Genomic DNA, 23,258 nt, shown 5'->3' with positions numbered 1-23,258 from the left:
CCTGAAGAAAGCTGTGGACTGGGGCTGTTGCAAAATGCTTTGTTGAGTCATGTAAGTAATGATTCTGTGAACTTATGTAATGAAAATGTGTTACATTTCAACATCAGCAGGAAGTTTGGATCTTAACAATATATATCTTAACTATGTAACTATATACCAGAGCACCTGAAATATTTTTCTTAGGTAGAGCCTTTAAAATTATTTTAAAAATACACAAGAAATGTAGCAGTTTTGGTCTACTTTCCAGAAAATTCAATCTGAGTCTCAATGACAGTCAACAATCCATACTTTCTCAGGCCAAACTACAGGTTTCCCTAGAGAGAACCTTTTGCCAGGCTAGCTATGTCATGTATTTAACAAAAGACTAAGAAAATGTTTGCTGGTACATTTTTACATACCTCATTTTTACATGAGGAGCTGAAATAGTATAGCAGAGGCTCAGAGTTGCAGGGGCAGGTAGTGGTCCAACAGAATTAGTGCTTTTTCAATGTAGATTGCCAGTGTGAATGTACCAAGACCTGAGAAACTATAAACTTCTTCCAGGGACTTTTCTCTTTCTAGTAGAAATGCTCTCTAGTTAGAGCATGCGAAGATTTTATGAGACACCCAGCAGGAGTATAGCTGAGCTTCTGCAAGATGTTTCATCTGATCCATCAGCTCCCTTTGTCTGGAGACTTACACATTTGCACAATGTGTAACTCTCCACCATTTCAGATTTTTTCTTTACAGACTATGAAGGAGACCTTGTCAGGCAACACTACCATTCATTGCTCAAATTTTCTGGCTTGGAAAGCCGACCACAGGAGTACTCTGGGAAAAAGAGGTCTTCTTTATCTTGCATTGTTATCTTGATTTATTTATGTTTATCTTTATTATCTTGACTGAATTTCTTTATCATTATCTTTAATATCTTTCCAAGAAAAGTCAGATGCATTTGATGTCAGTGTAAATTTTCACTGACAGGGGGAATCAGCCAGCCCCTTTTCAGTGGTCTGTGGAGACAGGACAAGGGGCAATGGCTGCAAGTTGGAGCACAGGAAGTTCTGCACCAATACGGGGAAGAACTTTTTCACAGTGAGAGTGACAGAGCCCTGGGACAGGCTGCCCAGGGAGGTGGTGGAGTCTCCATCTCTGGAGATGTTCAAGACCCATCTGGACGCCTCTCTGTGCAATATGAGCTGGGGAGCTGCTTTGGCAGGGGAGTTGGACCTGATGATCTCTCGAGGTCCCTTCCAACCCCTGTGATTCTGTGATTCTGTGATCCTGTGATCTAAAAGCCATTTTGAATAGTAGCTTAGTTGTGAAGCCTAAACAAAGGATCTAGAGTTCAACTAACTTTCCTTGAAATTTGAATCAGTAAACCCCATATATCTAGGAAACATTTTGACTTCAGAAAGGTATTTCTCAGTGCCGGTTAGGTAGTGGCTGTAAACAGTCATTTTATGCTATAATCATCAGCTCTTAATCTGTACACTTTAGCATCATTTTAAAAAAGGGGGAGGGGGAAAGAAAAAAGAATAAAAAGAAGGGAAAAAAATGGAAGAAAAAGGAAAGAAGTGGTCACGAGCAGAGACTTACCCAAAAACAAGCATAGGTGTTTGTCAGCTGCCTTTTTAAGTGAAAGAGAATTAATTGAAGGACATATGCTCACCAACCCAGAAGGGTTGTAAAAACATAAATTTGTTATTCTTTTATGGTCAAGGTGTCCACTCAAAGAGATGGATATAGCCTATAAATTATATTGTGGTTATTGTTTTTCTGACTATCAAATCTACATATAGAAGTCTTCGTTGGTATTTTAGGGTGTGTGCTTCATCTGATCAATAACCAACCATTACTTCTTTCTTTGTTTATGTTTTTCCCCCGAGGGCCTTAGCCATCACCAAGGACCCCATTGGGCCACGTACACAGACAAAGAGAGGAAAGAAGACAGGATTAAGGTGGCCGCAGTTGTTTGGTTGAGTAGACAGCTGTGACACAGTGTTCCTCCCAGAGTACCAGTAGTGATGTCCTTCTGAGGAGTCCCTCCTAATTCCAGCCCGATTCCAGCCTGACAATGATTGTTCTTGACAGCACTTGAGGGTCTTGTTCCCAACTTACCTTTTGTACTATCTCTATATATTACCCCTGGCAACAATTTTTGTTCTACTTTAAGGGCTTTCTGTTACACCAAGTGATGATACATCCTCTTTGTTGAAAGCTGGCTGATGGCATATCTTGAGAAAACAAGTACTGTATGTTCACTTCCATGAGCATGAATTCCTTAGCTGAGTGCCAGAGACAGTCCATATTCACTTTCCTCCCACCATCAGTGAACAGAGTACTTACCGGACAATCTTTTGGTCACAAGTGCCTACATAAGGCAAAAAAGCAGAGCATTGAGAATTTTGGGTTTGCTGTGCAGAGGAGAGGAACACTTTTGATTCCTGTTGCGTGCCTGGTGGTCTCTTACAGCAGAACTGTTTCTAAAGTGCACAAACGCTGTGTTCTCTTTTCATGAGTGTTGCTCACTGAGGCATCATGAGCGAGGGGACTATGAAGTAACAGCATTGTTTAGATAATGAAGCTGGCTGGAAGAATTGTGCTTCAGGCAGATTCAGGTAAGAACATTTTCGTGTATAGTTAGACTCTCGTTTAGTAAACTCCACTGAGGCTGTGATTCTCTCCAGTTATGTCCGTGACAGGGTTGCCAGCTATCAATCTGAGGGCAAATCAGGTTGCCTGTACATACATTTAAAAACTTGGGTCCTAAAGGGACATCAAGGGAAAGGTGTTTTGGATCTGTTAGACTGTTTTCAGTGCTGCACTACACACAGTCTTTGTCGCCTATATCTGGGCCAGAAAATTGTCCCTGGTATCTGGACCAGAAAGTCTGATTTGTCCTGAGTACTTCAACAAGGAGATTGTGAGAGTCGAATCTGAAGGGCTAAAGCTCATATTCTGCTTTGTAAGAACCTCCTTCATCAGTTAAGCTGTGGAATGCATTGCACAAAATGTGTGGATGCTGAAGGTTTCTACTGATTAAAAAGAAGTCCAGACGTCAGAGAATAGTCTGGTGAGTATTCTTAGACACACGCTCAAGAAATTCTTGAGTTGCAAAATAATGAAACTGGGGAAAGCATTATATATACTTGCCACGTTCTTGCTTTCTTTGCAGGCCTGTGTTTTCTGACAGCAGCATAGCCAGGATACAAAGCTAGATGGATACTGCAGCCATTTCTGTGATCTCACTGCACTCACCGGATCACAGAATTGTAGGGGTTGGAAGGGACCTCGAGAGATCATCGGGTCCAACCCCCTGCCAAAGCAGCTCCCTAGGACAGGTCACACGGGGAGGTGTCTAGATGGGTCTTGAATATCTCCAGAGAAGGAGACTCCACCACCTCCCTGGGCAGCCTGTCCCAGGGCTCTGTCACCCTCACTGTGAAAAAGTTCTGCACATTGATGTGGAACTTCCTATACTACAACTTGCAGCCATTGCCCCTTGTCCTGCCTCCACAGACCATAGAAAAGAGGCTTAAGATATTTATAAACATTAGTAAGATCCCCTCTCAGCCTTCTTTTCACTCACCACACTGCTGTTTCATTTGTTAAGAGAAAAACGTGCCTAAAAATCTTACCCCCTGCCAAATACATTCCATCATCATTATTATTCCTCAGGTCAGACCACAGGCATTATTTGGCCTATAAATCCTTTCAAGATACACTTCCTGGAGCATCTAAAGGATGGAGATAATAGCAGGATATTTTGTTTAAGTTTTTGGAAGGGTTTTTTGACCTTGGCTGATCTGTTTGTTAGGCAAATCTTTTTTTTTTTTAGTTTGTTTTGCTGATAGAATTTATGCCATAATAGGCATAATGGAGTCTTCCATCCTATATAGCATCCAAAATTGTAACACAGAGACAAGTTACCTTGAAGCAGTGCTGTCCACAAGTCAACTGTTTTCTCTCTCACTAGTGAACAGTGCATAAAGTCAGAGGGCTTGGAAATATATATATATTTTCTTTTTTCAAAATCATCTTCTGAAAAGGCAGGGATCACATAGATTGCAATGCAGGTAACAAGCAAATAACACTCCACTGTATGCTGCCTTTTCCTCTGGTACAAAGAGTAACTCTAATCTTTTGAAGGTTTTGCAAAGCCCTTTAGGTTAAAGGTGAGTGCTGCAAGAGTGGAATCATGTTGAAGGGGCAGAGACCACACCAATCTCTATTATATCATGTTCTCCTGAGAGCATTCGACTTCTGATCCTGAGTATAGACAGCCTGAGCCTTTTCAGTATTTTGTAGTATTTAGAAATCGCCTAAATTTTCAAACAGAAAAACTCTCAGCCGTGAGTGATGGTTTCTAATGGGTCTACGTAGCTTCCTGTAAGTTCTCGTGTCATTGCACAGAACTGAGAGCATGGGTTTTACATGCTGATTACTCTTCCTCTTTTTTTAACACAAATTGGTTATAAAAACACACTGAGTGGTTTTTTACACTTTGTGGTTGAAAAATCACAAGATAAAAACAAGTCTTGAAAAACACTGTAATTTTGTTCAGCTTTCAATGTCAATAGCCTCATCTATGGCTTTCTCCTGAATTCTAGGTTAAATTCGTCATTTCAGCCATCATCTTCATATCTCACTGTGGTCCAAGTTATTAAAGAGATTATCTCACTTCATCTCCTTATGGCATGAAAACTACTTACCACTTCATTAGTAAAAATATCAACTGTGTGAGACAGATAGACTTTTCATGCTGCCAAGCAAATTAATTTGCAACTTGCCTCTCCAGAGCAGAATAAAAGCAAACCATCATGTCTTCAGAACAGAATATATGGTGACTTCCTTCACCATAGGTTTCCCGCTCCATCACCAACAGAACGATCTCCCATCTACTAAATAAAACCCAGCAGTCTGTGACAAGACTGACAATAATCACACACAAATTTCTTATTTTGTAGGGATAATTCAGAGAGGTATGCTATCACCAGAAACTGGAAGCTATTCCTCTAAACAAATCTGTTGAATGCCAGCAATGATAATTACTGGTGATTATTCACCGGTTGCTAATGCGGTCTAGATTTAGACATTCCAAAACAGGGACAGCTTGGCAGTTTTTCACATGGGTGAGTGTTCAGGCTAAATTTTTATTTTTTAATTCCTAACAGTAACTCTCTGTAAGGAAAAAGCTAATATTCAGTAGCTGTTATCTGTACTGCTTAAGCTTCATACAGTTTCAGACTTACTTTACAGGCATATAGTATTTCATTTTGAAAGTAAGCAGGAAGTGTTGCCTCAAGCCTGTTAAAATAAAGGATGTCAGATGAAAGATGAAATCATCTTTCTGGTGGAAGAGATTTAGTCTAGGTCAAAGGAAATAAGGGAAGTTGTTATAATGCATTTGCACCCTGGAAGCTGTGCTGCATGAGATTTGTTGGAAGAAATCATATCTTTTGTGAGACCAGATGGTACAGCTGGAAAAAGATGACAAGCTTTCAAGCACACAGAGCATTCATTAACTGATTACACAGATGTAGCAAATTCACAGCTAACTACAGAACAATGCCACGTGTGTCAGTAAACAGAACTCTCAAACCTTTTTGAAAAACACTGCTTAATCCTCACCACTATAGTTCTCTTTTTAGGGAGATCAGGCACTCATCTATGTTTTAGAAATTGAGTTTTTAGTACTGAAAGAAAGAAGTATTTACTGGGAGCCATGTGAATAAGTATTCACATGAAACACTTGAAAAATTATTATTGTTTTTCTTGTAGATTTTATTGTTGTTGCATTATTTCTATCTGGGACAAAGGTGTGATCATACTATGTTGGGCTGATTAGTCTTACTGTTAATGAAGGGGAAGAGGAGGAACACATGAGGATGGGCACTGTAGTTTTAGATCACTACTAGGCTTCAAGAGGATAGCAAAAAATTCAAGGAGAGCATCCTCTGTACCCATTTTCACTGACTGTGCAGGTAAGTGTTGAATATGTGAAGAAAAATTTGGAATGATTAAATGCTGGGTTGAAAAGATGTTTCGGTTCCTTACAAATGGCATTTTCCAAACTTACACAATGCTTAAATTAATGAGACTTTCTACACCTAATACAATTACACTAATGTCTGTTAATGTTGTGTTAATATATCTGCATTCTGTTAAACAGTTGGTTTCAGTTGGTCTGAATTAATTGAGAATAACTCTATATAGCTGGACACTGATTAAGCAAAACAGTATAGAGGAGCATGGTTGCAGATGGCTTGTGCCCCCAGAGAATGTCTCTGATTTGGTCCTCAAATTACTGTTCTCCCTGGCTGCATTTGTGTTTTCTCTTCTGCCTCTGTCCTTGTTCCCAGTGGCAATGTGCCCTCTCTACAGCATCTGGCTGAGCCTGGCTCTGTGTCACATGGGGCTTCTTAACTGATGATGCTCTCCACATCCTCCTCTGAACCAAGGACCAATCCATCAATACAGGGGGAAAGAACAACTGAACTATCACCATCTGACTGTTTCCCCATGCTCTTCTTTGTTTCCCATTATGGAAGAGAACAACGTTGTGCTGCAGGAACCTTAGGCAATGGCTCCCTATTCTATGTTGCTAGTGCACAGGGTGACTCATGAAAAGTAAATGAATTGGTGCCACCTCAGTTGTCCCGGGGTTTATGGTATGGGGACACAGGTTTAAGAACAACTGCTGCTCCCTAGGAGACAAGACTCCTTCCAGTTACTATTTGCTACTAACGCTACTGCTCTGGTTTGACTGACCTGGGGGAGATTTGGGATAGTGGCCCTGGAGTTCTCCTCACCTCTCACCCCGCAGCTCCCAGTGAGAGGAATATGCAGTTATAAACCAAGACTAACTGGAGATAACCCTACTGACCTTTGTCGTTTGGGCTATCTGTACACAGGCCAATTGTAGGCAGGTAGTATATATGTTTTCAGTAATTATACAGTCTCACAGGGTTATGCAAACACCTATAAGAGTACCAATCTGAATGACACCTTGCTGATGCAAGCCAGTCTTGTTATTCCATATTACAGGACCATGGCGTGGAAAGACGAGGTAGCCAGCACAGGCTCATCCAGTCAGGATGTACCGGGGCAAGCAGAAGAACTAGTTACTCAAGCTCCAGACTAGTTTTCTAATGTCTGTCTTCTCCTTCCTATCTGTCTGAGTCTTTGCATGTGGCGGCACCTCTATGTTCTTTTCCGTGACTGGTCACCTTGCACACTGGCTCCAGCAGGCATAAAATCTTGTGATCACATGTGCCACAACACTGACTTTCCTCTTCCGCCCTTACAAGAGAATTTTGAAACCTAGATCAGCAGCCCTTACTGCACTCAGTAAAGAAAACATGATCATCAACTTGCTGCATCTACAATGGCATCTACAATGTATTTTAATTCAAAACTGTTTGATCACAAAGATTTTATTTTAAGGACTACAACTATACATCTTTCTGCTGAGTAATTGTTGCTTCAGCGAGAAATAGGAAGCCTGCGAATATATGCTTGGCTTCTCAGCTTGACCTATTGTGGCTCACAGCCATCTGTGTTTACAGTAGAAGATCGCCCACATGCATTAGTCTGTAAACAGTATCAAAACCCAAAGCTTCTAATTTTTCCTCTTTCACTCTGCATGTTTGCAGTCCCAGGGTGTTTCCATCTAGGTGTAAGTGTCTGCACAGATTTTTTTTTATTTATTTAATTTATTTTTCCCTTGAGGTCTAAGCAATCTGGCAGTTTTCTGAGCTAGTGCTTCAAAGATGCCTTTGCATTATTGGTAGTTGAAAAGATTATTAGATTTTTGTTGTCGGTCATAAGGGAGCATTTATTAGCCGCCTCAAACCCTTCCTGGTCCTCTAGCAGTGGTTGCATATTTAGATAACTGGTGTATATTCAATAACCAGTCAAAAAGTAAATGAGAAAAAGCCAATGTATGGGGGCCCAGGGGGCCACCTCAGTTTGGCATTTGGGAACTCTCCATTTCTCTGTGTTAGCAGACTTCAGACTGTCAGCAAACCCTCTGACAGGGCTGGAGCCAGGAATAGACACAAAGGTTCTTTTGCAACCCAATTATGCTTCTCCTAGACTAGATATGTGTTTGTGAAAGCGATTGTTGAAAAAGACTTAAACCCCAAGGTTTCCCATAAATGTCACTGAGGCCCAATTAGGGCTTGATGCTTTTTACAAGTTACTATTAAAGGGCGTGCTCACGTTTCAGGTAACAAACAGGAAGGCATTTGTGGAACACGTAAAAGCACAGCTGTTCTTACCACTTCAGGATCTCCCGGGCAGCAAAATCCTCATGTGCATAATGCCTCTGTTCACAAAATACAGGGTGCCCACATCTAACAAAGGTGAACTGTCGCAGCATGGAAGGGAGTCCCACCGTTGTTACTCAGATGAAGAAATCCCAGCGTAACCTTGTGTCATAGTGCTGAAGGCTGCCTGCAGCTTCTGAAGTGGTCTTGGGATTGTCCTGCACTCCCAGTCACTGCACAACCCCTCCCACTGCCAGAGAGCCCAGAATGCAAATTGCTGCTTCCATGGGAGAAGCCAAGGCATTTGGTACAGCTCTGTGACAAGCCTTTGGAAACGCCTGCTATGCATGCTAGCATGGGGAGCCTGGCGCTGACTGCTGTCAGCCCCTCTCTCTTTCCTTCTTTTGATGATGTCTTTCATGATCTCCAGGCACTGACTGATCTGACTGGCAAGATCAAAGATATGGACAGCGTGTGGGGTGTGTTGCCTGCTTCGCCACAGACTTCCTCTGTGACTTCCTCAACTGATGCACTCTAACTGCTCTCCTTAAGCCTTAACTGTTTCTTGTCCCCTATGTGTGTTGAGAATAAAGCCTTACACAATGCAGGAAATATAAGAATTGCTTAGAAATTACCCAGAATGCTTTATTTATTGCTGAATAAAGAAAATATGCCATAAATTTGGGGCAGATACGATATAGGACAGACAGACAGAATAGAAGGACATGTCAGGCATGCAAATGTAAGCAAATCTGTGATGATATACAACACTGTAGGTAACAGTAATCTGTGCAATGGGGAATGGCAAGTGGCTTATCCTGCTAGCCTGCACCGGAAAATTGCGTTATGGTTTTCTCAAGTGAGAGTATTTGGCTGGGCAGCCCTGTATGGTCACACCTCATCCTGTCTTGTTCACGCAGCCACATTCTGAGAATGCAGACAGGGCTTCACATTCTGGAGCTTGAAAAGTCCCACCTGGCTCAGCAGAATGATGCTGGAGTATTCCTCTGAGTGAGGACTCTGAAGAGATGCTGATTTTTTTAAAATTCAAAGTTAAAATCAGGACTTTTAAAAGCAGGAAATGAGACTGGAATAGCTCATACAAAATTAGTAAATATTCTAAACTCGACCTTCTTAAAACTTGTTGGAGCAGAAAGTGAAATATAAAGTGAAGTTGTTTCTTCTTATTAATGGTTATTATGTTCCTCAGTAAAAACAAGCAAACAAACTTTTAAAGTTTTTTTTAGCTAATCCATATAGAAGCTAGAAACAGGCGAAATATTATTTTATCTGTTCACTAATTGCATTTTGCTGCATCACAGAAGAACAAATGTGACCTGTCCTTTTAGAAAATTTCCTTGTTCATTTAAGATGGTTTTGTGTGTTTGTATGGGAACTGTAAATACTATGAAAATCCTGAGCTGCCCCTGAACAATATGAGCCTTAATTTTCTTACAAAGCACCAGTTCGCTACATAAACTGATCAGAATACCAAATCACCTTGCTCCCCAAAGGATCTCATATCCTGGTTTGACTTGGACAAGGGCATAGCCATCAGGTTGGAGGGTTTTTTGGTCAGAATACCTGTGCACTCCAGCCCATCTATTTCTCAGATGAAAACCTCTCCTTGTATCTTTCTGTAAATCAAACTCAGAGCATTCAGGTAACATTTTCTTGATAGCTGTATACTGTCTGGGATTCCATGACTACATGCTCTTTGACATGTTCGGTATTTTGCTTGTTTATGAACAGAAATTTTCCTGTGCCCAGCAAAGGAAATGATTACTCAGGAAATATCCCTTTATTTGAAGTTTTGACATGTCCTGGGCTTACACCACACAGTATTAATCAAGCCAGAATTACTTTAGAGAATTTTATCTTTTCCACCTGAATTCTGTCCATCCAGTAGAACACTTACTATTTTTATAACTGGATCAAATGAAAGCAAATGCACACCCCTAATACACAGATTTTCCCACCACAATCTGCCTGGGACCTACAGTCGGCATAAGGATAAAACAAGTATTTGCACAAAAAGCATAGCTGCAGGAGATCTTTCTGCAGGATCTGTTAGCTCATTACATTAGGGAGCCCAAAATTAGCTACAAAACAACTGTAAATTCACCATGTGCCTTTCCTTCATTGTCCTCCACAAATCCACATATCCTCAAATCCCTTTTTGAAGTACTATCTTTATTTCTCAGTTCTTTCAGATGATCTGCCAAATCATTGACCAAGTGGGCTGCCACAAAGTACTATGTGAAGGTTTTGATACAGAATGTGTACTTTAATGGAGAAACAAGTGAAAACTGCTGCAGACCAATCTGGCATGGAAGCATATTAGTTTGGGCACAGCGTCATGCTAACGTATCTACTAGGCTTTTGATTAAGAGCTAGCTCAGATACAACTGGAATAAAGTGGGGATGAGGGAAGCTTGGGTTTATCTATAACTGTCCATGCTCTCAATCTGTTTACTAAATTTTAACTGACACAGCAAATAAAAGTATATAAATAAAATTGATTTATCTGTCTTGCATTTTTAGGACTAATCTTAACTAACAGATGGTTTGAATGAAATTATTAAATACAATTAAAATTCAAAGTAATCTCTAGAAACAGAGTATTTGAAACCTACAGTACTTGTACTTCAATTATTAATGAATACTGTTCACTCTAATAAATGTTAGCAGGATAGTACAACATCACACATTACTCTTAACACGTGTCATTCACACCATTGGCTAACATGGGCTTTTGAAGCCAGAGGAGCTATATTCAAGCTTCAACAGCTCTCACTAATACACTGTCCAATGCTATGAGGTTTATGTCCCTAGATGAGACATCGTAGCCTTTTCTCAGCTAAATGTATGCACTTAGCTGCGGAGCACAGGGACAGTCCCTACCCAGTCTGCAGTGAGACGTCTCCACTGAACAGAGGGACTCAGACCTGCAGTCACAGCAGGAGCTTCTGAGCGTGGCAGCCTACATGACAAGAGGAAAGAAGTGCAAACACATCCGTTTTGCACATCTGTCTTCTTTGATGTGGATATGACATCAAATAAGAAGAGTTAAAATACAAGTAAATAAATTTAAAACCGTCCAGGATTTTCCTACAGTGCGAAGGCAAGGTCTTTGTGTACAATTCAGAAATTATGAACTGTTGTCCTATCACCTAGTCACAGGATCCTCACTCAGAGATAAAATTCCTGTTCCCTCGTGGGAAAAAGAACATTACGATATGTGTGTGGCATTCTGGGTTTGGTTTGGGGGATTTTTTCCAGGGGGTGGAGGGGAGGAAGGGGTTGCATTCAGGCATTTTCATTCCCTTATGACTTGGACACATAACAACCATCTGTTCAAATGGTTCAATCCAGAACATGTTGTTTTCAGAGCAATGAAAGAACAAGAAAATGAATAGACAAAAGTTGTAACATATTTTCTGGCAAACATAACTTTAAAAACTTTTGTGAGTAAGGCAAAGAAGATTTCTCCTTTGCTTTTTCCACTACAAATAGTACAGTATGTGAAGAAAAAGCATGTGGATTCAGCTACATAAATATAATTTCAAAGAGCCATTAGCTCTAGTTACTAGAGGATTTACTGAACCGTTCTATTTCTTGAAGCTCATAAAAGTACCACATGACAAAGCACAGTTTACACTGTTAATAGGAACAAAGGTTTCAAAGGAAAAAAGAGCCAATTAAAAATTAACCCTATTAAATGACAGCAACATACCAATATCCTTAAGGCTTTATTTAACAAGACATTCTGCAAGAAGAGGTGATCAGTCCTTCACAATATATCATGCAAACATCAAGCATCATGGTAGTATCAAGGGGAGTAATAAAACATTTTATTTTCTAACAAATACCATAACTTACTATGGCTTTTAGGTCTTAAAAAAAAATGGAGACTTGTTTAAGAACAGTTGCAGAGGTCATTTCTTTATTACTGTGTAATGCCCTGAAACATGCACTTTGACAAGAGGCCAGGAGAAGGAACATCAAAATAACAGGATACCTCCATTGAGCATAATTAAGACGTAATGATAAACAGGAAGAAACTTAGAGATACAACTTGGAGAAGAACAGAGAAAATCTTGCTGAAATAGCAGGGATCTGCTTAGCTGGAGAGGAGAGAAGGGAAAAAAAATGCAAAGAAGTACACAGCTGATGAAGATAAATAAATGTATCACCTCCCACAGGATGGAAAGGATCAATTACCTGGCCTGATGGAAGGAGTTATAGATGAGGACCTTTAAGCATCTGCTAGAAAATGCTCTTGGTTAGATGAATGATCAGAGAAGACAAATAGAGAAAGAAAAGGGGAGAAGTCTTGGGGGGAGAGAATGTGGTATGTAGGTTTTTTTGTCAGAGAGTTTTTGTCAGAGAGTTGGATGTGAGAAGAAAGAATGTTGATCAGTAAAGACTGCATGAGGAGAAGGAGTTTAGGTGATGGGATACCTACTCATGCTTCCAAGTGTAGTGAAGTATCAGGTAGTTCTTTGGCTTTGTTGTCGAGAATCACAGCAAATGGGGTGACTTTTAAACCTCCTAAAAGAGGATAAATATTTTGTTGTGGTGGTGTTTTTCTTATTATTAGCTTGCCTGGTTTATTGCTGTTCTCTGGTCTGCATGGCTTACCAGTTTCCTGATGTATCATCCTACTGAGTCTGACTCAATACTTGGATGTTTTGCTTGGAGGTCTGTACTGATGTGGTGCATCGGGTGCTCTCTGCTGAGGCACGTGTAGCGTGTAGTGCTGTGCAAGCAGCCTGCTGTAACCTTGACCCTCGTACTTTCAGCAGTGGGCGGATCAGCTGACCTCCTGAGGTTACTTCAAAGCTGAAGTATTGTGACTTACCGTACTGCACTGTTGTGCAAAGTTGTGCTCTGGCTGTGGATGCATCCAATTTAAATTGTGTCAGCCTAATAACAGCTTGACTCCACCTGGAGCTGGCAAGGTGTGGTGTGTATTTGTTGTGTGTGTGTTGTTGTATGCCTATTTCTAGGGTTAAAAAATTTAACTAGGGATGTATTTTAGGGTTCTCCCTTAAGAAGGTGCTAAGCTGATACACAAAGTAATTCAAATATAGCCCATAAATTAGAGGTGACATCTGTAAAAAGGTTGCTAGTATGCCAATAATGTCTGTGAAGATACATTGTTAAAAACACACCAGGCTGACTGAAAGCCAGGTGCATTAATTGTGTTATGCATCCACCAAGGATCACTTATGCAACCTGTCTTAAGTACAGAGAAACAAGTCACGTGGCAACTGAGGTAAACCACCTAAGAGTCACAGAATGACAGGGGCTGGAAGTGACCTTGTCCAAAGTTCATTGTTGTCTTTTCCCTGGCTTTGGGGAAGAGGCAGCGCTCCCTTAAGCTGAGTAAGCTTCCTGATAGATACTGTTCAAGATCTGGTTTACACTGAAATGCCTGGAAACTGTCTCTTCTAGGCCTGGGCAGGCGAACCAGAAGTTCACAGAAGCGAACAGACAGTCTTTTCACCGCTACAATATTTGCTGCGTGCTGTTATGGTGAGTGAAAGGAAATATGACTGTCCAACACAAAGAAATGGTGGCTCTGCTTCAGTACGGGTACCATTTCCAAGTATGGACACATGATCGGGGAGTTTGAAACCACTGTGGTTCTCTAAAAGTGCATAACAGAAGGTGAAAGTCTACATTTTTAAATAAAAATACTGCTTTGATGTACTTGTCAGGGAAATAACACCTAGGTTCTTCGTTTCCAAATAAAGTTCTTGAGAGGTCTAACAAGATTTAGATGAAACAGCTTATTGAGGTAGAAAAGATCTTCTCCTGACTGTAGCAGCCCAGTGTTTTCAGCATTATTTGGTGTCTGTAGTTTCCACAGTACGTGAGTGCTCTGTGCCGTAGTACTGCCTCCATGCGTGCCACGCGGCGTCTCGGAGAGATTGCTTTATTTTACGTCTTTCAGAAAAAGTGAACGTTGCTGTGCTCGGTTCAGTTCCTTCTGAACTTTCGTGGAGGCCTGAGAATGAATTTTCAGGACACTATTCCATTTACTTTTTTTATTTTTTTTAAAGTGAATTTAAGTGCTGCGTTTACTTGACTGGGTGGGATGCTCTGTGGCTCGCTCATCTCCCCTTACAGCTGGGCGTGGGAGATCAGGTGCTGGGACTGAGAGCTCGTGTTCTGTCTAGAGATTAAGATAAAACTTGAGACTGCAGGGATAGGTGATGGCAAAGAATGGTGTGTATGGGTGTGTGCAGGAAGGGGGCAGTTGATGGTAAAATAATTTTACAATCAATCTTAGCCTTCTCATATGATTACATGTATGCATCAAGGCACTCTCATGTGTTTTAACTCTAAAGGGGTTAGTGCTGTTGCTATAGTAATCTCTGAAAGTCTGTTTGTGAGCCCCAGACTAGCTCAGCTTGTGGGAAGAAACAATATTTTGACACTGGTCCTTGTCAGGAAGAGGCATTACTTCATATTAATTGGCTAAATTAGTGCTGGATAGAAAAAATCTAATTGCCTAGAGGTGACAGCATGGCTGTTATAATTCATAAGGAAACACACTCTCATCATTTTTTCCTCTTGGCTTTTAGGTCTTTGCTTTTGGTATAAGTTTTTTTTTTTTTTTTTTTTGTGAATTAGTATCTCTGCTAAGTTACTTCAAAAACGTGTGGTTTTTGGGTTGGTGTTTTTTTTTGCTTAGCTGGCTTCTCAGTGCAGCAGCAAGAAAAGTAGGTCCCTCCCAGTGTTGGAAGGTACTCCTCAAATGTGGTGATTCCTACTCTCTGCAAATCTTCCACTGTGTATTTACGTGGGTAGATTCACGTGCACCTTGTACTGATGAGGGTACTCATTGTTCTAATAGGCAGTTTATGAAACAGGACTTCTGGAGCTAGGTGGGACTCGGTTTCTGTCTTGCTCACTTGCCCTACTTCAATCAGGGAATCTGCTAATTGTTCAGTGATTTTTATCTACAGTTCTTCTGTTTGTGTAAGTCTGAGACATCTAACCCTACTGGAAAAGTAGCTGAAGGAGGGCCAATGCAGCTTCCTAGGCTTCTTTTGCAGCAGGCCTATTCTCAAAGAATTTTGCTAGCCCTTGAGAAAACTGGATCAGTACGACGTGTTCATGTGGACGTTGATTTTATTCTGTATTTTCTGATCATGACGGGCAGAATAGGACTTTTCATCCTTGTCAGATCTGTATTTGATTACAAAAGCTAAAAAAAAATAATAATCTTTTTTTCCTCATTGTGACAGGAATTCTTAGGATCAGGCAGATTCCCAGTGAACAGCTGTAACACAGAAGGAAATGCTAGCAGAGCTATCAAATGTCCAGGCAGTGTTAACACAGCAGCATGCAAGTGATGACTCTGAAGATGGGGAGAAATGTAGGTGAGCGTGTACCCGGAGGGAATTCTAGATAGTATGGCAAAGGGGAATGGTCTCTCAAGGTCTTGCCTCCTCTTGTCAGATCTCAGCAAAATCCTTTCAAAACAGCCCACTAGAATGCTCTGTAAAAGATCAGTTACCAGTCCATAATCTTCCTAATCCTTGCTGCAAAGGTACCTGCAGCACTCAAATGGGTAGAAACTAGAGCTGGCTGGGAACTGAAGCAGCCCTCTCTTCTCAGAGGATTAAGACCTATTAATTCTTGTCCATACTACTTCAGAAGTTGTGGTTTTTCTGTTTAGTTCTTTACAAAAGAAAGGCTGTAAGAGGAAGAGGAATATTGCAGGGCTTTTCTTTATTGCTTAAATTTCAAAGGAGAAAGTTGAAGAATGATTAAAGTCAGTTGGCGGGAGTGGCTTTGAGATTTCCTTTTGACTATTACCACAGTGACTTAAATGGGAACATGGCCTGTGGCAGCCAGTCAAAGACCAAGGAGAACTCAGTAGTGGCTCTGCTATTCACAGGACTTGTACTCCAGCTTCAGTATCAATTTTCATGCCTTTTTTACCTGGGCTGGGAGTTATATGACATAGTCATCTCTACTACAAATATTTCAACACACATCTTTTTTTCTGGCCAGAGAAGTCACTGATGTAGCCTTAAATCTGCCCAACAGAATATAAATGAGCTGAAGGACTTGTGGGAAGGCAAAAATACAATATAAATGAAACCTATCAAGAGCTAATAATGACAAAGTGGTGTTGAACTAGGCTTGGACTTGCTGAACCTCTGGTTCATGCACTTATGTCTCCTATGCATAGAGTAACATTGGTGTGATTTCTCCAACCTAACTAAAAGCCCTCGTGCTATAGTTCATTAACTGCTTCCACAAGACTGTAACGGATCAACCTAAGGTTTTATTCTCTGTATCAAGAACTGGCTGTGCATAACTGCCTAGGTGTGTGGCTCCTACACAGTTATGATGCCCACTCTGCTGATTCCTGCTTTTAAGGACCATGTTTCTAGAACTTGGAGACGTCCTGTGTTAGCTATCCCACTCGTATATTCTGTACCCCGTAATACTCTGCTATAGAATAGTACTGGTTAAAATCTGGTTTTGAAACGGAGGTAGTCTGCTGCTCTGAGCAAAATGAGATCTCAAAGGGATTGTCTCTGGAGCTGAGAAATAGGGAGTCATGCCTTCAACAGAGGATGCTAACTTGTACAATTCTTGCGAACAGTATAAAATTCTGTTGTAATGGTAACAAATTTCAGGTGGAGCTGTGTGGGCAGACAACACTCTGCTGTGAGTCAAATACAAAGCATGTATGGGCCTGTCTATTGCATTTGCACTACTGCCATGTTTCTGTGCTTCAGACCTGTGCTGGGGAAGTATATTAGTATCACTGGTGTATCTTCCAACAAGTTGCCACTGAAAAAACATGCTTAAATATTTAAGAGGAGTAGGGGACAACTCTGTGTGTGTGAGAGAGACACCTTAACAAGAGAAGAATGAGATCTTGCAGGACAGATGAACATCTTCAAGTTAGGTTTCCCTACCCCTTTCACTTAGCTTGGCTGGGTAAAAATAGCAGAGCGGCAGTACAGTCTAGTCTATGTAAGACTAATGGGAACACTAAGGTGCTAGCCTACACTTGAAGCCCGTACTTCTGCCTCTTCTTAGACTGAAGGACCTTGTTTATCTCCAGACTAATAGCAAATCTTGCAAAAAGCTCTTAGACTGTATCTACCTCTTTGTTAAGGCTATGTTTGGTTCTCTGTCTCTGGTTATAAGCAAAGCTAGCGTATCACAACCATATGTAATTTTTAACAGGGTGTTACAGACAACTGAGATGTAGGAAGTGGAGATGGGCTACCTACGTTTTCATAGAACTTGACCTCAACCAGCAGAACAGGGAAAAGTGGAAGCTGGTAGATCTTTAGCAAAGAGCACTGTAATACTGTTAACCAACAAGGTAAGGCAGGATTGGGGAATCCAACTCTCCTTCCTGGAGAAGCAGCTGCTTTGCAAACTTCCTTCTCCAGTGGCCATTAGCACGCTGGTGAAGCAGCTCTTCCAGAGACCCCGGCCACAGGCTGCTGAAGGTAGCAGGTCCAAGGCTCTCCCGGATTTCAGGTAACAGCCTGGCCACGGCCTCGCCGGGTGTTCCACTTCGCATCCAGTGCCCAAGCCTCTTCAGACCAGCTCCAAAGCACACGGGAGCGGCACAGCTCAGGCTTTCCTTTGCCGTGGCCGGCTGCGCTCCGGGGCACACCAACGAGGAGCGATGGCACGCAGCACAGGTACACCGGCCCGGCGGTACTTCTGCAGGGGTGCTGGGCATCGCCGTCCGGATACCGTGAGAGGGCTGCAGGGACTCGGGGGCGCCGCGGGAAGGGCCGGACGGAGCTTCCCTGAGCCTCAGCCGGTGCGGCTGATTCCGGCGGGGCGGCAGGAAGGCGCACGGCTTCGTGGAGAAAGGAGGCCCCGTCATGAGTTTCGGGCGACGCGCCGCTCGCCCCAAAAGGCCGAGCCGGCTTCTAGAGAGCCGCTCGCCCCAAAGGCCAGCCGGCTCCCTGCGGCTGGCCTGGGGGGGCCGGGCCGGTGCCAGGGCACCCCTCCGCCGCCCCGGCTGTGAGGCAGCGCCGGGGAGCGGGCAGGGGGGGTCGGTCCCACCGCCCAGGGCAGAGGGGCCGCCGGGTCGCCGCTTGAGCGACCGGGCGCGAGCAGCGGGGGCGGGGCCTGCGATGCAAATGAGGGGGGGCGCGGCCACCGGAGTTGTGTGGCGGCCGGGGCCGGGAGGAGGTGGCGGCGAGCGCGGTCGCGCACGGACGAGGCCGGGGGCAGGCGGCGGGGCCGGACTGGGCCGAGCCGAGCCGGGTCGAGTGGGGGCGGCCGGGAAGTGCGGAGGGCGGGGACAGCCGGCGGGGAGCGGGACGGGGCGCGGCGGCCGCAGTCATCCCGGCGCGGCGGGCAGCGGAGCGGGAACATGGCGAGCGTAGGAAACGGCACGGAGGAGAGCGGCGGCGGCGGCGGCGAAGAGGTAACCAGAGGGAGGCGGCGAGCGGGCTTGGGGCGTGCGGGCGGCGGTCAGTTGTCCCCTGACGGCGTCGCGGCGGGGGGAGGCACGGGCGGGGGCTCGGCTCCGCCGGCATCCCGACCTTCCACCTGCCCCACGCAGCCGCGGCGCTGGGGCCGGGCGGGCGGCCAAGCGGGCAGCCGCCTCCTCCCGGGGCCAGCCCGGCCGCCGGCGGGTTGCGGAGCCGCCGGGAGTTGGAGAAAGTTGTGCCGGCAGCGGGGCCGCGGGCAGCCCCTTCCCGCACTCCGCGCCGCTCGCCTTGCGTTTTATTTATATATTAAAAAAAAAACCAAAACAAACCCCAAACCACCCCGCAAAAGGGAACGGCAAGGAGAGCTCTCCGTCAGAGCTGCGCTGCTCCGCGCCACTTCTCTGCGCCCCGGCCCCGGGCGTGAGGCGCGACCCTTGCGCATCCCCCTCTCCCCCCGAGCCGGCCCGGGCGGCGCAGGGTAGGTACGGGCAGCACCGCTGGAAGGAAGCCCAGCGCAGCGGCGCCCCCGGGGTTCGCTGCCTCGCCGGGATCGGTGGCATGGTGTAAAGCCCTTTCTGCCCGGGTGGTCTGGCAGCCTACGGTTCCTCCTTCGTAGGCCCCGTGTCCGTGGGGTCATCCGCGGAGGGGGGGGGTGGGCGGGCAGGTTCTGCGGCCGGGAAGCGAAGTCGGGGGGAACTGGAGTCGTTGTAAGACGCTGTTACAGACCGGCGTTTGTCTTTGCCCTGTGGTGTTGGTTAAAGGTCCTTTCAGCAGCGCAAACACAGATCACTTAACCTGAGCTTTCAGACTTTGCTCGTGTCCTCTCAATCCAGGAAACGGCAATGGCAGAACCCTTGGTAACACCCCTCAGAAAGCTGGTGGTGGTGAGGGGTCTCCTGGGCTGGCTTTGGGGAAGGACACTGCGCAACTGAGGCAGGTTTAACCGGAGCATGATTTTTTAAGCACACGAGATCGTAGTTCTGGTGTGCACGTGTGGGAATGCTGGCGTGATTTCTGGCTCCACACCCTAAAATGAACGATTTCAAATGTTGCTCGAGCTTCTCCAGAAAGATTGGTAAGGCATGCCTCTGGCCGAACTTTGCTGAAGAAAACTTGTGAATCATATGGTTACATAATAGGTGTGTGTGTGGGGCAGTGTTTTGGGGCTTTTTCTGGTTTTGTTTTGGGTGTTTTTCTTTTTTTTTTTTTTTAAAAAAAAACCCAACCTTGCTAGGGTGAGTTTTGAAAGCAGGCTTGTAACCAGCACTCCATTTTTGAGGTGAGACAGTGTTTCACACAACAGGGCAACTGACAAATGTGTATGTGTGGGACATGGTAGGCTGTGTAGTTTGTTTGACTCCTCGTGTTTTGTATTTGGCAGTTGCAGAAGCCGTTCTTGGAAGAGATGATAAAAACCTGTTTGTTCTTTTTCTCAGTTGGAAGGTGGGGATATATACTAGTCTGTGTTTCAGAGCGTGCTATAAAAGTTGCTAATTACTAAGGTTATAGTGTGGAGGCATAATGTGAAGAGGATGTGAAATACTTAAGTCTCATTGTATACCAGAGTGAATCACTGCAAAATCATAGTGATCTCTGTGGAGCTGAGTTTTGTTTCCGATATAAGGAGTAGTACCAGTGAAAACAAGTTATTAACAAACCCTTGCTGGTCTCAGTAAGCAAGTAGTTAGAATTCACCATTGTTAAAATAGGTATTTTGCAACCTACTTGTAGCCCAGCTGCCTTGTGTGGAAAATAGGGACGAATATTCTTCACCAAGTTTGCTGTCATCAATCCTTTATTAGCAGAAAAGAAGCTGCCGTGCGAAACAAATGGCAAGGTGGGCATAAAAGCACCTGGAAGAGGCTTTATTTGAGCACTAGTCTGCAAAATGCTCAAAGCGCTATCCAGGTAGCTTGAAAGACCTTTGCAGAGACTTGTGCTCAACTCTCTGGGGTCCTCAGAAAAGGAGGGTACGTGGTGGCTTGATCTTGGGGAAAGTCACTGCTTCTGCAGCAGAAGTTATCTAGACCTCTGTAGGCTGCCGTTGCTCCCAGGTGCACCACGGTGTCTTCTTCACCGGTAAGCTGGGTATGATTTCAGCACTTCATGCATGAGAGACTAATGTTCCCCCAACTTCAGCTTCCCAAGATGGTAACCATTGCAAACACTTCTTAAAAGAAAGCGGAGACACTTAGAACCAACGGTCAGGTTTGTTAAGAGCTGCATGTGTCCAAACAGTGTTGTTTTCATGGGGTGTGGCAGATGGGAGCTCTGCTTCCTGATTTCAGTCTACGTGCTTCGTACTACATGAACATACCTTTGAGCACAGAATTTTGCGTTGCAGGGACTTGTGAAGTCCTTCTTCAAATCTGCTGGAACAGAGTAGTAAAGTGAAGTGAAACCTTGAAGTTGTTTCCTATTTAACAGGACATTGACCAGCAAGAGCCCAGCTTCTGAAGTCCAGGCTTAGGGTACCAGGTTGCTTATGTTTCTTGCAGCTCAGGGAGGTGTCAGGTACCATGTTTGGTTTGGGTTTCTTTGCTGATTTATGCCTTATTGTCCTGCAGCTGTGGCTTTCCAGTGAGCATGGTCAGGAAGTGGTATGAAGTGTAAATAAGCCATTGGTTTTTTTCCACAGCTAATGCAAATATGATAGTTGGGTGGGGTTGTGGTTTTTCTTTCTCTTTTTTTTTTTTTTAATCACTAACTGGAATTGGAGACCTAAGCCTAAGAGGCTATATTAATAAGATAATGTTATGGGTATGGTCACCTGGGACAACAAATGGCTGCTAAACTCAATTTTCCTGTGCAGTGTTGCTTCCCAAGTGTTAGAGTGTGTAGTCATCCTTTGCTGGGAAGCAGTTTCCTGGATCCTGCATGATCATAGTGGAAGTGTCTATCTGTGGTGTGCCTAGATGTGAACTCAGAATGAGGATACACACTTGACACTTAAACCTCTATATGACACTGAATTCACCTATGAAAAATACTCTTACTAGTATGCTTTTGCAACAGGTTGCAAATCTAGTAAAGATAGGCTTAACTTTAAGGACAAAATAGCACTCCCAAACCCTGCCTAGTCTTCAAGCAAAACTTTTAAGCCTTCTCCCCCCACACACACTCCACTGCCTAAAGATTACTTAAAATAGTGGGCCAGATCTGCTTCCCATTAAGTTCACTCTGTGCTGCCCTGGTTTTTCAAAGTCTTAATGCCAGCTTAATTGGTTACTTGGGGATTCCCTATCCATTAAAAAAATAAAACCCACAAACCCAACCTTAGCCTTTGTACATGTGAGGGTTGTGGCCAGACAGAATGGATCATGGTCAAGAATTATCTAGATGCTAAAAAAAAAGAAAACCTTGTTTGTCCACAGTCAGACAGACTAAAGATTATACACAGATCTGAAAGTGATTCAGTGTCCTTGCTGTGGTTGACTCTAAGACTTGTATTAAGGACAGCTTGGCCAATTCAGTTAATCTGTGCCTTGGCTCTAAACTAACCTATTAAGGAAAATTTAGGTGATGAAGGTCTGGTGATGCATGCTGTACTCCCTTGAACTGCCCAGGCAGGGACACTCACTCTATAGGCTGGCCTTATCAGCCTGAACAGTTTATCTTCAGGGCTAATTTAAAAATGAAATCAAGTCTTTAGCTCAAAAGCACTTTAGTACCAGTTCGTACTCCAAGTACTCAAGCTTTTCATGTACCGCTGCAGCAGCTGCTGCACGTACAGAGAACTTGTTTGTGGTGCCCTTTACACCAGCAGTTTAATACAGTGATGTTCTTTGGAGTAAGTTACAGAACAGTGCAGCACTGGCTGTTCTCTCGTGTTTATGCTGACGACTCTTCACCAGTTTTGTTTGGTATTTCCAGCCTGGAAAAAGTGTCCCAGTGGTGAGAAACAGCAATAGCTGCGCTCCCCCCAGAGACTTTGGGAAGCTGGAAACAAGCCACTTCACCTTAAAAAGTGAAGAGTATCGTAGGAATCTGGAGTTGGGAAGGGGTAGTGAGGGCACGTGCTGTCACAAAGGATGATTGTTTTTAAAAGATCCTAATCTGATTTTTATAGTTTTGTCTCTCTGAGAAGTAGATCTTGTACAATTTGAACTGCTTGTATTAGCTTCTTCCAAAGCTTTGTGCTTTTTGGCAAGTAGCTCATCAGTTTTTCCTGTTCTGGCATCTCCTACTGTCAGAGCACGTTTAACTCTAAGATAAGGTGTACTAGCAGCACAGATGAGCAAAGGAGTTCGGTAAAGCTAAGAGTGACTAGTAATTTCTGCATTATTAAATAAAATTAGGTTGCTGTTTCTGTTTCCGAGGTTCTGAGGTTATTTATTTCAAATAAAACTTTGTTTAACCCATGGGTGTACCTGTTGAGAGGTATTGTTTTTCCTTGTGACCATCTGTTCAAGGTAATCATGTGTATTCCAATTTTATATTAGCTATATTGTTCTAAGAGAGCTAATTTTTATTGCTCACATTTTTCCATTTTATATTTGGCTTCCTAGAGCTTGCTTCGTTCATCTCTTTTGAGCCCCTTGAAAGCTGGGTAGATAAAGAA

General features: G+C 43.6%; 1 protein-coding gene across 1 annotated transcript in view; it reads left to right on the top strand.

The window, feature by feature from the left end:
- Positions 1-18,636: 18,636 nt before the first annotated feature.
- Positions 18,637-23,258, top strand: part of TTC39B (tetratricopeptide repeat domain 39B) — a gene marked incomplete at its 5' end in the record, with an annotated part of 72,185 nt that continues 67,563 nt past the window's right edge. Inside the window, one exon of the mRNA XM_084277881.1 lies at positions 18,637-18,690. Coding sequence (XP_084134007.1) covers positions 18,637-18,690 — 54 coding nt within the window. The remainder of the gene's footprint in view (positions 18,691-23,258) is intronic.

The sequence above is a fragment of the Gallinula chloropus genome (genome assembly GCF_964237585.1).
Source record: "Gallinula chloropus genome assembly, chromosome: Z".
NCBI lineage: Eukaryota > Metazoa > Chordata > Aves > Gruiformes > Rallidae > Gallinula > Gallinula chloropus.
Note: the sequence above shows the minus strand (reverse complement) of the source record. Positions and strands in the feature narration are given on the sequence as shown.